Source organism: Ostrea edulis, chromosome 4 (genome assembly GCF_947568905.1).
Source record: "Ostrea edulis chromosome 4, xbOstEdul1.1, whole genome shotgun sequence".
NCBI classification, from domain to species: Eukaryota; Metazoa; Mollusca; class Bivalvia; order Ostreida; family Ostreidae; genus Ostrea; species Ostrea edulis.
This window is the reverse complement of record NC_079167.1, coordinates 17,664,624-17,681,501: the sequence shown is the minus strand read 5'-3', so window position 1 is coordinate 17,681,501 and position 16,878 is coordinate 17,664,624. Positions and strand designations below refer to the sequence as shown.

Sequence of the window (16,878 nt, the reverse complement as noted above, 5' to 3'; positions counted from 1 at the left end):
AGTCTCGTTTAAAATCAGCAGTTCGCAAATTCTGTATCTAGTTTGCCAATACAACCTTTCATTGGGTCAAATGCTGTCTGACGTGTTTCATGCCGATTGTTAGGCCGTTCTTGGCACACTGATTTTGACTACGGATAACTCCGTTTACCTAATCCAAATATAGGGCTCACGGCGGGTGTGACCGGTCGACAGGGGATGCTTACTCCTCCTATGCACCTGATCCCACCTCTGGTATATCCAGAGGTCCGTGTTTGCCCAACTCTCTATTTTGTATTGCTTATAGGAGTTATGAGATTGAACACTGTTTGATATCTTCACCTTTCATATATCGTCTAGTATTTCACCGGTATGGGGACTTTCGTGGACATTTGTTTTTTAAGAACAGATCTTGTTTGATACTGCTACTAAATATTAGAATTTAGCTTAGATATGTAGAACAGGAAGTGATTATTGATTTCATAGCCTTTGGGACTAGTGATACTTTTGACTAATACTCCTGTAACCGGTGAGGCTTGTGGACCTCTTGCTCGTAAGTGTTGTTAAAAAGTGTCAAGATTGCTTTCGGGAGTCACAACAGTATTGGGTGTTCCTCGCTTGGTGGTTTTAATATCATTATTTGTTTCGAGAATTCGACGGATATTCCCTTTAGAAAATCCATTTTTCTGCAGTTTTAAAATAATTGTTAGAAGTCCCGTCCTCGTCCACCATTTCCAGATCCCAAAGCGGAATGACTTGCACATTGTGCACGGTCTTAAGTTTCTTTGGGGCGTTGCTACATGTAGATCTTGCACGGTGCGATTTTTGCACGAAATATGAAATACTGAACGGTTTTCGCGGAATTATGCGCGGAACGAATTTGAGGTGTAGTAGCACGCTTCGAGGTCTGTATTGCAAATACAATTTGGCCGCCAAATGCAGCGGACAGGCCCAACAAAGCTACATCACCATCATATGTTGGCCATCATACTCAAAGAGCAGGGCTGCGTTCAAGACCGTATCAGCTAGGTTAAGTATCTAGGTCTATTGAACGCACTGTATGAATTGAAGCTTCTTACCCCTATGTTGGGCTAACTTAGACGTTCGTTCAACTTCGAAGTACTACCTAGCACTACGTAGCCACTACGATCTCGAACGCAGCCAGTAAGAGTGTTTGTGAATAACGGAAGATAAAGATCACACATTAAATGCGAAATGATCTTGACCCTGGAATGTGCAGAGGGGGAATTACATAATTAGCCAAACTCACAATTTCCAGTTAGTCAAAACACACTCGACACTTGGCCATTAGTGAATGGATTCAAAAAATTATCAGCCATAACGGAGAAAATTCAATATAATTGCAATGACGAATGGAAGTCATTCGCTAAAGTGGAGACCAAATATCATCTCGCTTGGACTACAAGGCGCAAGTATCAATTCATGCCTTTTGATGACTAAATGAGAAAAAAACAAAAAACAAAACGCAGAACAGTATTTATTTTCTATCTATAGAGGTGGGTAAATGGGATTTTTAAAAAAGCATACTGTAAAATCAAAGGTATTTATTTATATGAATAATTATACACAGGCTTTGAAGTTCAAATGTGCAGGAAAACGGAGACACGCTACTGGGCGTCTGCTACGCTTACGGCCAAGGGAGTTGATTCTTGGTTGTCTGCAGAACAAAGCAAGATAACTGCAAAATGGACTTGGTTTCTATCCAGTCTAATTAATTAAAATTAGATAGTCATGGTTTATCTATAATTGTAGATCAAGAACGTATTTATATAATTAGACTTAACATTTTCAGCGGAATATACGGATTACTCAGTCAATGCCCCATTCCTCTTACTTTAAATGGAGAAATAATATAACTGAATTAAAATTGCATGTGTTGATCTAAAATGCTGTGGTTACCAAGCAGTTGATTTCCTTAGCATCAGAAAATATTTTGATTTTAAGACTTGTGTAAAGTTAGTTTCAAATTTCCCCCGTGGCTGTTGATGCTCCATGGTCACGTTTCATTTACCTTGATGATTTAAATGAAATATTAAACAATCCTCGGTAGTTATATACTATGGAATCCGGATAGGGCCACGTAGTTCACTATCGCATCATCGAGGTTTGGGTCGATGGTACGATGCCGCGATAATGCGATGACGATCACGCGATAGCGCGATGACGATGGTAAGATGACGCGATAATGCGATAACGATAGTGCGGTACTGCGATAACGCGATGGTACGATGACGATGATGCGATAACGCGATATCGTTATTGTGCCATCGGTATCGCATCATCGTAGTATCGCACAATCGTTATCGCATTATCGCGCCATCTTACCATCGTCATCGCGCTATCGCACCATCGTCATCGCATTATCGCACCATCGACCCAAACCTCGATGGTGCGATAGTGAACTACGTGGCCCTATCCGGATTCCATAATATACACATAAAGTCAATATTGATAGTGTACTCACGCAAAAATTTGAAAACTATTTGTGTGTGTTATAGTCTATCGATATCATTTCCATGTTGACCAGTTCACAATCGAGTAAATTTCACGACATACACCTGTACATAAATTTCCTTGAGTAATCGACATTTTTCGCTATTTCTCAGACTAATAGCCCCCGTACAGGAAACCATAACTTCGCATACATTTACGAAAGTAAAACCTGCATTTATACATGCATCAAATTGTGAAGTCATGTGAAGGAAAATATTGAGTTTTAGAACAAAACATGAAAAACTGCGATGAATCATTTCAAATTTAATTTTCGTAATGTGAAAGCTGAGTTTGTAACTGCATTATACATACAGTGTATTATTGTCTCCCAAACAAGGGAATAACAACGTCCCATAGAAAAGGAAGTTTGCATCGTTTACATTGATAAATTATGATTTTTAAGTCCGAAGTGTTTCAAATCGAGAAACCATTTCTCATATACAAAATCGTTTCATTGATGTTATACTTGTATGAACAGGTTTTAATAGAATTGGAGAACGTGGTGAAAAGGGAATATCGTGTTTCATGTTTTATTCATTTGTGTACAGTTCCCTTTCGTTTTATCAATTGCAAATGCATTTTTAATGCCTTATTTGCATCATCATCGCATATTTCATCACCAGTTTCTGTGTAACTGTAATTTTCAAAAATCTTTATTCTGCCGGTATCAATTTGAATAAAACTAATAATTTTTGTCATTAATGTTGTCCCCAATATATATCCGGCCTATATCAAGTAGAATCAATACAAGCAAATTGTTATAAGAAAGACCAATGCAGAATAAACAATCATTTCAAACCAAATTTTCTCCCTCCAGAATTTAGCAAGATAGACGCAGACGACGAATCAGAGGCAACGGTAGACATTATTCACATGGCGAAAGATCTTAGCAGAAACCACAAAGAGCTGACTGAGGATGAGGCGACACTTCTACTGACTAAACAGTTACAGGAACACCAACACCACAACGCGGGATGGTATCGAGTGCACGCCGTTAGGGGTCTCACCGGGGGCCACCGACTCCTGCCTAAGATCAACCACACCCTGAGAGAGGTAAACTGAAAAGAGGAGCACGAAAATTTAGTAACGTAAATCTTTTGATAAACTTTCTAGCAAATACAGACATTTCACTGAATAATGTTGTAATAGCCGTCTCAATCCTCTAACATTAATCATAGTCTTAGGTATCTTCAAATTTTTATGATCATCTTTCGAGAAAATTTTATGATTGGAACTATAAGCTTAGAATCAAACATGTTTTCTAAAATTAATAGAGGAGTATGTTTTATTTAAAGTAGCATGTGTATGTGTACAAGATACCAGCACTTATTCCCACAAGTATAAATTACTTTCAGCTTTACGAAAAAATAAATAGACAAAAAGAGATCGAACACCACATGAATGAAAATACTGATGTATCTACGGTGGACCTGAGTGAGAGTGGAACACGAGCTGTAGTGGAATTTACAGCATCGTCCGTAGCTGTCCTGGAGAATGAGGGGAAAGTCCGAGTGGGTATAAGAAGATATGGCAAAGTGGACATTCCTGTCACAGTCACGTATGTCAATTCATTTCACGTGAATATCTATTACATGGCATTTGACAGTAATGATGGACTTAAAATGCAAAGTCTAATTGCTACATGAAGTCATTAAAACGAATGAAAATACTTTTCACCAACAGAGTTGAAACAATTGACGGAACTGCCGAGGCGGGTAGTGATTATAAACCTTTAAAAGAAGATATCAAATTTGCCATCAACGAGAGACTACGCGAGGTCTACATAGAAATCATAGATGATGACGAGTGGGAACCAGACGAGATCTTCTTCGTCAAACTCAGTCTGCTTCACGAACACAAAGATGTGGTGATAGGCAAAATGGCAATTAACCAAATCACCATTATAAATGATGATGGTAAGTCTATAGCAGTAGCGGATGTAACACGTGTTTAATGTAATATTACTGAGATGAGAACTTCGTTAGTATTCCTTTCAACTACAATAATGAGTTTAAGTGTTAAAATTAGTTGAACAAAGTGATGAATGTATATAGGGAAATTTACTAATGGTATAAGGTATACAGCTTATGTTCACAGGTATGGGGCATTAGGTATAATCGAAAAATCACCCAATCGCTGCGTGTGAAAAAATAAAAACAGCCACGATGTGACATAATGCTGTTGTGTACATTGTAGAGCCGGGCAAATTCGAATTTTCAAAACCCAGCTACATTATTCGAGAAAGCAACGAATGTGCACAAATCTTTGTTAACCGAGTTAATGGAGCAGATGGCACGGTCACCGTTAGATGGCGCACCAAAGACCTAACTGCACTACACAACAAAGACTACGTAGGAGGCGACGGGACTCTGACGTTTGAACATGGCGAAACAAGCAAATCTATCAATCTAAAAATTCTAGAGACAAATGTGAGTTCTTTAAAATTTGCAGATTTATTGCTTTCTTGGTGTCTTCTGTATTTCATTTGTAAAATATTCCTGAACATGACATTATTGACTATCACGGTTTATAATCTTACTGTTCCGTACTTATATGTCAGTGTATATGGTATCTAGGTCGAGGATGCTTCATTTTTGTTCGATTGTTCCGATATCAAAAATTATTATAAGGCCAGTTACAGATCATTTTTTGTTCATTTCACTTCATTAACAATGAAATTGTATTGATTTACAAAGTAGAACGGCTATTGGACACCTTACAAACATGGAACATCGATTTCAGATAGGAAGGCTTTAAATAGTTCATTAGCTGCTTCCTGAGAATCTCATATTTTGTTTCAGCTAAAATAAAAAAAAAAATTCTTACGTCTCGATCGTAGCGAAAAGGTTGATAATTTCTAGAGTCTAATGGTAGTCTAAAATTAGTTGAATTTATTGAATCTTTGCACGACAAGGAAGTGCATTTGTGAAATGCGGTTTTTGAAATTGAAAACATCACAAAGTTATCTGATGTAAAATCATTTCTAGGCAATGCTTCTGAACGATTTGACTATCCCAAGTACGGAGTCATTATAACTAATTATACTTGTAGGAATTTTTTTTAGGAATCTGAAATTTGGTAATTATTGGTATAACAAATTGTGTATGATATTGTAAAACAAATTATATACATTGTAATTCTAATTCAACCAGATTCATGATGGAAAACATAAAGAACAGGTAACATTTGACGCCATTTACAAAATATTCAATGCGAGCTGCAGATATGTAATCACATGGTACACCACAGACATTTTACGGAAACGTCGTCGGAAATAGCAATCTATGATATCCGCATTAAATTGCTGATTTTTAGATTTCTGTGTACAGATCACAAAGGAAACATGCCATATTTAGGAAAGTATTCTTCGTGATTACTGTCGGGAATCGTGGGAAAACCACGGTCGATTTAGTTGCTCTTATCTTTCGTGACACACAAAGTCAAGTATTTCGCTTGAGTCCGTGTTTACTGATTGGCCGCATTATGGAGTCTTTAGGCGACATCCAGCCAATGAAAAATCAAGACAGTCTGAATGGTACAGTTTGCTTCATTTGTTGAAATTCACAAGTATTCTGAACGATCTTGTGGAGCGCCAGAATATCGAATTCGAGGCAAAGATGATCCACAAATTGTAGATATGCATGACATATATGTGAAAATTATGCTTAAAAGGCTCGGTTAACAATACAAGAGTTTTTTCCTTGTTTTTCCCAGTTTCCTAAGCGTCAAGGGTTTAACTCTTCACCATTTTTTTCTTCGATTCACAATGGATGTTATCAATGAATTATTTGATAAATTACAACTTGCTGGCGATCTTTTATCGTAGATCTGCAAAAGAAATTTTTATTTTACTGAAATCTATTTGAGCGATTTTCATTGGCTATCAATAGGTCATATAAAGTCACATGTACATGTGTGTAAGTGCAGCGAAAATGTCGCCTTTGTGTATCACAGGATGTAAGAAGAAAATTGGTCGTAGGTTCCTGAAGATGCTGTTTAGGGTGCTGTGATACCAATAAATTTCCAAATGGGTATAAAATAAATATATGTTATTACAGACAAATTGTCAAACAGCAATTGAATTAATTAACAATTTGTCAATGTTTTAGTGGAAATAATGTGTAGTAGTCAGCACAGAGGTTTATCGCAAACAATATTCAATATGTAAACAATATTCAATATGTAAACAATATTTGATATGTAAACAATGTTCAATATGTAAACAATATTTAAATCAATATTCAATATATAAACAATATTCAATACATAAACAATATTCAATATATGAACAATATTCAATATGTAAGCAATATTTAATGTATCTGTAAAGAATATTCAATATATCTGTTAACAATATTCAGTATATCCAAACAATATCCAGTATGTCTGTAAACAGCATCCAACGTAACCTAATCTCAATGTTTTAAAACGCTACTGTTGAACAACAATCTGATATACCAACAGTATAAAACCACGTGACTACATATCTGCTGCTCAACAAATGGTGAATTCAGAAAACAATCCTGTAGAACTTTTTACTTTAGTTAGATTTAACGTAGAATTTTAAACTTTGATTGTTGTAACAATACACGATAATATGTAGTTGTTTTTTTCCCCAGTAGAACCCACATTTATAAAGGGTGTAGCATGTACTACAGTTTTATTCATAAAAATTAAAAACAGGGTTTCTGATTCATTGATGGTGTAAAATAGAATTTAGAATTTTAAACTTCATATTCTTATTTGTTTTTGTGTGTAATAAAAAGAAATGTACAACTGTATTGATAACGATTTGACACATTTTATATGTCTGACTCTTGGCCATTAAACTTGTTCAGTTGATACATCTTAGGAAGGGGGGGGGGGGGTCGCGAACCAATCGTAGGTCACTGTGGCCTCCTTGTTGAATTTTATGACTATAAATATTCAAATCATGTCCAAACCATGTCTTACACATTGTAAGGCCTAGTTTCATCTGGTCTGGTGATGGATCTTGGAGTATGCTAACATAGGTATACAGTACGTACATGTAGTTCCAGAAGGGTGTAACATATACCCTAGCGGTGCACGTTATCAAATCATATCTCAACTTTTCATATTGCTTGACTCAAACAAATGAGTTACAAGTGGCCGATTTGTCTCTGGATTTTTATATACCGGTACCATTGTATTCTTCTTTGTGTCATTTTAAAAACTGCAGAGCAGGTTACTAAACAACATTCCAAAGTTCGGGCATTTTTGTTCTGTTGTTGCAATTGGATACTAATATTGCACAAAAATCATGCATATAGTTCTGTGTTACTTCTAATACGTCATTTCTCCTAACGGGTATTACTGCCGTATACAATCTTCCCCATCAAGTTTCAAATTATCTCGTAGCACTTTGCATTCAAGTTTCAACACATAATAGTTCTGATTCATTCTGCAAGATATTATCATTCTATGTAAATTAGCTTTAAAATGAATGCAGTGTGGTATTTCATATATTAAGACTATTTTTGATGAAAATTGGGAAATGTACGACATCTTGTATTTCTCGATAAAATTTAAAAAAGGAATAAGATATGATGTGAATATATCACGCTGAAGGAGGCTGTTAAAGCGTATACACACCCAAATAAAATGACTGGACGTGTGTGAAGTTTGTAAGAGTAAAATACGATGTTCACATTTTATCAATAAGATATTGTAAGATCAGCCTAAAACTTGAGAAGTGGTGTATACAGTTCAATATTTATTATTATGATTTTAAGACTCTTTGTATGAAAATAGATAGAATAGCATCTTGGAATTAACTGCTGTATGTTGTTGGATTCAACTATAAACGATTGCATGGCATTTCAAACACTTCTGTTTGTAAGCAAAGGAAAGAAAATATGTATCTTTTTGTGTGAGTTTTGTAGTGAAGAGGATATAAAACATCTTTGGCAGCAAAATCACGAGGTATACATGTATGTGGTAGAAAATAAGCTCCGTTTTGGATTTTGATATTACTTGGAAAGTTACTGTACTTTTATTGTATGATAAAATCATTGAAAGAGCGAAGGTTTCAAATAACTTACAAGCCTCTATTAGTTTCACTATATATAAAGATGAACTGAAATGTAGAATACAAAATGAGATATTGTTGAAGTGAAATATCCTTTGTAAGTTAAAACAATTACTAAATGTGAAAAGTATCGCTTTTAAAAGGGAAATATTAGAAATGATTTAAAACAAGATGTAAGCAACTTTAAGTAATTTTTATAAAGCACGATTTAGTGTTTACTCCTGAAATTTAATTATCGCACATCACTTTCATCGAAGTGTAATTATACCATATATTCACCACTGGAATGCACTTATTACATTTTACAATTAGTGGAATGTAAACCAAATTCCGGCATTAGTGGAATATAATGTAAACCAAATTCCGGCATTAGTGGAATATAATGTAAACCAAATTCCGGCATTAGTGGAATGTAAATCAAATTCCGGCATTAGTGGAATATAATGTAAACCAAATTCCGGCATTAGTGGAATATAATGTAAACCAAATTCCGGCTTAGTGGAATATAATGTAAACCAAATTCCGGCATTAGTGGAATATAATGTAAACCAAATTCCGGCATTAGTGGAATGTAAATCAAATTCCGGCATTAGTGGAATATAATGTAAACCAAATTCCGGCATTAGTGGAATATTAATGTAAACCAAATTCCGGCATTAGTGGAATATAATGTAAACCAAATTCCGGCATTAGTGGAATATAACGCAAATTCCGGGAATAGACTTCCAAACAAAATTGCACCTACCATTAAAATCTTACATGTACAAAATGCGATTTTTATCACAGGTGCTGGAAAGAGATCACAGTTTCCAGATAGAAATATTCTCACCTTCTACTGGCGCTGCTATTGGAAAGATCAGCAAGGCAATAGTCACTCTGGTTAACGATACCGGTAAGTAATGTCACTCTGGTTAACGATACTGGTAAGTAGTGTTACTCTGGTTAACGATACTGGTAAGTAGTGTTACTCTGGTTAACGATATTGGTAAGTAATGTCACTCTGGTTAACGATACTGGTAAGTAGTATCACTCTGGTTAACGATACTGGTAAGTAAAATCACTCTGGTTAACGATACTGGTAAGTAATGCCACTCTGATTAACGATACTGGTAAGTAATGTCACTCTGATTAACGATACTGGTAAGTAATGCCACTCTGATTAACGATACTGGTAAGTAATGCCACTCTGATTAACGATACTGGTAAGTAATGTTACTCTGGTTAACGATACTGGTAAGTAATGTTACTCTGGTTAAAGACATTGACAAGCAGTCTTTGTTACCCTGGTTAACGGTAAAGGTAGGTTATTTAACGACGCACGCACGCATACGGATGTGGGTATCCATTTATAGTGATTTTCTCTTTGCCGTTTATTCAATATTTATTCACTTAGAGCAGTTATATATATTCAAAAGTTACTAAGTTATTGCAATCTTTGTGCTGAATGAAATATTTGAAATGTAGTGTTTATCTTGTATGATCCTCTTAAATTTACGTCAAATATCATTTTCTTTCTCAATGATCGAGAAGCTTGGGAAAGAGTGGTAAGAATTTCATTATCAAAAGCAAGATTTTTAACTTGCCTGTGTGGTCGAGTGAACGTTCTAGCACGCTGGTTACGCGCAGTAAGGGGTTTGGTTCTGCAGGTCGTGAGTTCAAGCCCAGACTGGGGAGGAACTGGGAATTCATTCAAAGAGAACCCCCCCCCCTCTCTCTCTCTCATTATACATCTGTGTCGCGACAGACGTTGGCACGATGCAAAACCATCAGTGCTACGTTCCTGAGCGCCTTGCATATGTAGGACAAAATTTGTGGTAATTCATCTAAAGCTCAAGTTGTTTCGACGTAAGTTAGAATTACGTAAATGGGACATATAACAAGATGCTCACTCATGCACCTACACAAACACCTACCCACCCCACACATAAACACCTACCCATCCACCCCCACACACAAACACCTACCCACCAACCCCACACACAAACACCTACCCACCCACCCCACACACAAACACCTACCCACCAACCCCACACACAAACACCTACCCACCAACCCCACACACAAACACCTACCCACCAACCCCACACACAAACACCTACCCACCAACCCCACACACAATGTGTGTGGTTTCAATGCGATTACTTGGGGGGAAATTGTTTATTCAGAAAAAAAAAATTGATGACCAGGGGTTGTGGTCCCTATTGCTGAGATTCAGCTCGATATCTTGAGAATGAATTGAACTAAGGGGTTGATATTTTCGTAAAATTTCAAATTGGTATTTAAAAATTCATTTGCACAAGTTTGGAAAACAAAAAATATTTCAACCATGGAATATTGAAATGTGCATAGTTGATTGATTGTTTGTTTTACGTCCCGAGAATTTTTCACTTATATTGTGACGTCACGAGCTGTAGGTGAAGTACCACAAAAAACCTAAGCTTAGCGCGCAGGGCCTTAGCATTGATTATTCTTTAACGTGCCAACATCAGTCGCGACCTCTGTTTTTTAAAAGGTCATACCTAAAGACCCGTGATTCTCACTTCTAAAAGCCGAGAGTTTGGCGAAGGAGCAATGACTACCTATGTTAACGTCTTAGGTTTGACGCGGCCATGGCATGAGTGGGGTTTCGAACTCACGACCACCCAGTTACGAAACGAACGTTCACCAATGAGCTACTGCGACTGGTCTGTGCACAGTTGAACGTATTCGATCATAAAACCAACTAGCTACATGTATAGTACAAAATAGCATGTATCATGGAGCGAGTTTACACATTAGACTTTCTATATGTTGTATCATTATTTTCAGAATTTGATGGTCTTGTATCAAGAATTGCAAACCAAACAAAGAAAAATTTAGATGGGTTACGATTGGACACAACTTCATGGAGAGAACAGTTTAACGAAGCAATGAATGTAAATGGTGGAGACATTGAGAACGCAACGTTTATAGACTACGTGTTACATTTCATTTCCTTCTTCTGGAAAGTAAGTTTCAATGTTTGTATACATGTATATTCAAATGAAATATACTTCATAAGAAAAAGGCTTGAAACGCGCAATATTTCCTTTTTAAGCCCCAGGGCATTCGATGTGTTCAGCTTGATATGATGTTTGATTTAAGGATGTCGCATTTTTCAAAGTAAGTTATTTCTCATTCACGATTTGTTAGGTTCTGTTTGCCTTCATCCCACCTCCCTCTGTAGCTGGCGGATATCTCACCTTTGTCGGTTCTCTGGTGTTGATCGGTCTCATGACAGCTTTGATATCCGACCTGGCAAGCATATTTGGATGTTTGATTGGTCTAAAAAAGACTGTCGTCGCCATTACCTTTGTTGCTTTGGGCACCAGCATGCCCGATACGTTCGCCAGTAAAGTGGCAGCTGTCAACGAGAAGACAGCCGATAGTTCTATTGGGAACATCAACGGAAGCAACGCCGTCAACGTCTTCCTGGGTTTGGGATTGCCGTGGCTGATCGCCTCTATCTACTGGGAAGCAAAGGTAATACACCGAATGTGAAAATAAACTGAAGGCGAACCAAATGTTTGTAAACCGAACTTATGCGGTACTATACAACCAAATTATTTTGGGACTAGTTCATTGTCAATCAGGGATATATTTCACTTCCGAGTTAACACACCATTGTAAAACTGCACCGGCTTAGTAAATTCATTATTATATTACCACGAATATTTATGTTAAGATTGTTCAAATACAGTAATGTAATATATGTTAAGTAAAATTATTATACGAACAATTGGCTGATGATAATTCATAATCAGTTTTATACAAATAATCGTGGTAATATAGTAATGAATTTACACACGCCATATTGGTAAGAATTCTCTCAATTAATCTTTTCTGCCAAGCTTTCATTTTACTGAGAGCAATTGTTTTTTCAACCCAAAAATATTCTTTGAAGATGCCAGGTCGACATTGTTGTCTTAGCAGGTGTAATAATGGTGACCAAAAACTCCAGAAGGGGCGATGAACTGTGCATTCTTCATTCGTGTCAATTTGACACAGGTCGATGTACTAGTGACCCATCCTTTAAAATTGATAAATGACGGTGTTAACACTTTCTTCAGCCATTCAGTAGCAAACTTCATAACGTTTTCCAATTTTGTACTGGTTAATATACTCTTTGGTTTTTCCTCATTTTCTGTCTTCATTAAAATGTAGCAACATAGGAGGCGTGCTGCAAACGCGACAGCTACCATTTCTTGCTTGATCCCAGTACATACGAGTCCTCTGCTCGCAAATTTTTAAAGCTTCAATTTTCCAAGGAGAAATATAATTTATCAATTGATCACCGGTAACCATGATGTAAAAATCATTATCAAATTTCCAATAAATTTATATCAAAACGTCGTATTTCATTTTCGTTTCTCGGGCGCTGCCATCTGTTGTTTGCTTATAATTAATCTTCAGGTAGTTATCCTTAATTGACCTTGGACACGCATATATAATGAGGTGTTTAGATATTGGCAGACGCGTATGTGCAATAGGACAATACTGTACAGTTATTTAATGTCTGATCAGTCAATGGACCAGGACATTTTCCGAGTTGCTGGTAACAGCCTACCGAACGCGACAGATTTTGTGGTTTTGTTAAATATGTAGAGCATTTCTGGGTGTTTGTTTGTTTTTTTTACTGTAAATTCATCTGTCTGAACTATTCAAGTAAGTATGGAAAGCGATCTACTGGGCTGCCATTCATTCTATTGGACCGACGTATTCCGGAAAATCCAGTATTCATTTCGAATTTACACAGAGCTCCGCGAAGGTTATCTGGTCTAGATTTCTGGAGAGAAAAAACTCAAGTCAAATCTGAGATTTTACTCAAATTCTCACTGCTCAAATAACAGAAAACTCAAACTGAAGTTTGAGATTTTTTCGAGAAATCCAAGCCTGGTTAATCTTCTTGAAAAAAATTCTAAAAATACAAAGAATTCAATAAATATTGGTGCGTCATTGAATATTTTGATGGCATACTGCGTAAATTAAAATGATATTTTCTCCGATTTTGAGAAGTTACCATTTTTCATAAAGCCTGCTATAGGATAGAAAGATCAATGTACATAAATATTATTTCCAAATTCATATTCATGCTAATCTATAACATTCACAAGTTCTGTTTTTTAAATAAATGATTTGAATGCAATTAGAATTGGTAACATAATTTCTTTTAAAGCACTACTCATATACATATACATTAGGTAATAAAACAGCTTTTTAATTTCTGATCAGTCAATAGACCACTGGTCTCGAGCACTAGAACACATTCAGCTGTTCCCAACACCTCGGGAAAATATTCTGATTGTTCACAATTTAAATCACTGTACGGCCTAGTTCGATCATCAACTAGAGTTGAACCTTAGTACGATCGAACTGCGTTTAGTCAAAACCGGAAGAGGTGTTACTGCGCATGTCTGGTCTACCACACAGCAACCTATGCTTACAGAATGGTTAAACTTTAGTAACCAGACATGCGCACTAAAGGTCCGGAAGCAATATATGCATGCGCAATTAAGTTTCGGAAGTCAACTAGACAACTAAGTACTATGGTTGATGATCAAACTAGGCCGTATAGTATTGCCCTCGGTAACTGACATAGGAAATTTGAAAATTTTAAAATGTTAATAATATATGATACATTTAAATTGATCAAACTTTGCAAACAATATACAGTGGACTTTCTATCCTATAATTTAGCCCTTCCGAAACTGGCAAAGTTCTCGAAATCGGAAAAAATTGTATGCCTTCAACATATTAAATGGCGTTTTAATTGAATTCTTTGTATTTTTAGAGTCTTTATTTTCAAGTGGTTTACCAGATCTCCTTCATGGAACTCTGGGAATCTTGCTGAATCTGACAAGTTTGTTGTCGTCTGTATACATTAGTGTATAAATTCGAAACGAATACCTCGTTTTCCGGAATACGTTGTTCGTCCAATAGACAGTCGATCCAAAATTCAGAAACTATTGTCTGTAGATCCAGTAGATTCAGACCGATGGATCTATAGAAAAATAGCCAAAACATATACGTATTTAATAAACTAACAAATGTGTCGCATTGTTTGTGATATAGTCTGTGGTACAGCTAAACCCAGTATTTCATAATATGTTACGTTACCAAGTTCATTTTAATCAAGAAATGTATTAGTAAAGGCAAACATTCTCGTAGAAAGTCATTAGAGTGTATACTATTTTAAAATTCTTAGAATGAATTAGAATCCACTTTTCTACTTAATCGTTTCAAATGGACCACATTTAAAGTTTTTTCTGATTATGACACAAAAAATGTACTATATCATCAGGGGTCACGGAGAGCATGCACTTACGTTTTTATCTAGCGTTCAATTATGTAAAGGGTCTTATTCATAATGAAAGCGCTTTATCTTCGTTGTCCCTATCTTCAAGGCTTTGCACGTTCAAGGACTACCAGTCCGTTGTGGATTCATTTGCATCTCTGCACTCTTAACATACCATACCACTGAACGATTAAACATTCAGCTGTATGATCGTTATTCTTTATAATGCATAATACATTGTAATAATAATAGGTTTTTTTTTCCATTTCAGGGCGAGAAATTTAAAGTATCTGCTGACACGTTGGTATTTAGCGTTATTTTATACACTTCCTGTGCAATTTTAGCTGTTTTGTTGTTGTTCGTTCGACGGAAGTTTGCAGCCTTTGGAAATGGAGAACTAGGTGGACCTAAGGGGTTTAAATATGCCTCGGGATTGCTTCTGGTGACCTTGTGGTTCTTTTACGTCATCATGTCATCGCTACAAGCGTACAAAATTATTGAAGTGAAAATTTAATAGAGGCTGTGTCCGCCGTGTGAGGTTGTGATGCATTTTTTCGTCTCTAAGTCTGTGATACTTTTTTTTATTCTGTTGACTCTTGCTATATATGTTATTTTTATTTCAGATAAATGAATTTTTATAAATTGTATTGTCAGTTTTATTTCGTTGTCATTTTGATCCAATTCATGTATATATCCAAAAAAAAAAAAAAAAAGGAAGAAAAAAAAAAAAAGATTCGCAATATAACATTTTAAAATATCGACCAGTGCATAGTATATATACAAGATATATTACTGGATTCAGGTCCGAGTCGCACAAAAATATTGCACTGAAAAAAGTCCCATTCATGATCAGCAGGTACAACGGTATTACACATGTTTGGATTATCGATAAATATGTACACATGTATTATGTGAAAGTACTCAGATTGAAGGTAAAATGAATTGAAAAGCTGATCTTTTTCTCGGAAACGGGAAAAAAAAACCCAAACAAATCATGAATATTCCAACGCCTGCTACATCCTCACTGAAGTCCTTCTACGGTGGAGCCTTCATCAGAACACGCACCCTCAACTGGTTTCTAGATCGGAATGAAATATACATGTAGTTTCGTTCAATCCCCATATATAATAAAAATGTATACAATATTATTTTTCAAAGGACAAAACATTTGAATGAGTATATTTGACATGTATATTTCATTCTGATATAGAAAACAGTTCGGAGTTTGTGTGTGCTTTGATCATTAAAGTTTGTTTTTATCATTATGGAATTGGATTTAACAGATTCGTGCGTGTTATTTTTGCTCGAAATGTTAATAAGAAGACGAAAGCTGACAGTGACAGGACCGTCGGGGAGACGCAGCTGAAATTATTATTCGTTTATTCTAGATTAATTTTCTTATAATAAGAAAATAAAATAAAAATTTTTAAATATAAACCTGTTCAAAAATATTAAAGATTGAAAATACATGGGGGCTTGAATTGCGACACTATACGCCACCTCACTCCGTGAGGCGTGTTAGCTTGGCGTGAAGGCGTTGCTGTTCATATCCTCATGTATTTTCAAAAATGAAATTTATCTTTTATATCTACATTTTAGTCGGAATTCCCAACCGTTAAAAGAGTCGTACTATATTCATCAAGATTCAAACGCACATTGTTCACATTCATGAGGAAATGGCTATCATTTTAATTGGTAAAGAAATCTAAGGCAAAAACATGAAATGTAAATATTCTAGAATATTACCATTAATCCACGTGCTCGCTTTTAAACATCCATGAAATCTTTATTTCAGTTTTTCTTTCAAATAATTCCCATGGCCCTAAGGTAGCCTACCTAGAAATATTGGTGTAAAGCTACATTCTATTAAATTTCACGTAAATTGTAAATCGAATAATAGCATTATATATGTATATGGGGTTACCCATATCCCATTCTTATTCAAAGTGAAAATTAATCCATTCCGCCATATTTACCCTGGTAGACAATGTTTTAGCTGTCATAATCAATATAAAGTCTAGAATTA

The 16,878-nt window shown here is 35.8% G+C and overlaps 1 protein-coding gene across 2 annotated transcripts in view; it reads left to right on the top strand.

The window, feature by feature from the left end:
- The window catches only part of LOC125649701 (sodium/calcium exchanger 3-like), a 35,658-nt gene extending 20,150 nt beyond the window's left edge, over positions 1-15,508 (top strand). The window contains exons 3-11 of one of the 2 annotated variants that reach the window (XM_048877413.2): positions 3,308-3,543; positions 3,846-4,048; positions 4,174-4,406; positions 4,687-4,919; positions 5,643-5,669; positions 9,326-9,431; positions 11,348-11,526; positions 11,711-12,040; positions 15,124-15,508. In XM_048877413.2, the coding sequence (XP_048733370.1) occupies positions 3,308-3,543; positions 3,846-4,048; positions 4,174-4,406; positions 4,687-4,919; positions 5,643-5,669; positions 9,326-9,431; positions 11,348-11,526; positions 11,711-12,040; positions 15,124-15,366 (1,790 nt within the window). In that variant the 3' untranslated portion in view covers positions 15,367-15,508. The remainder of the gene's footprint in view (positions 1-3,307; positions 3,544-3,845; positions 4,049-4,173; positions 4,407-4,686; positions 4,920-5,642; positions 5,670-9,325; positions 9,432-11,347; positions 11,527-11,710; positions 12,041-15,123) is intronic. The other variant, XM_048877422.2, reaches the window with a different exon arrangement.
- The last annotated feature ends 1,370 nt before the right edge of the window (positions 15,509-16,878 follow it).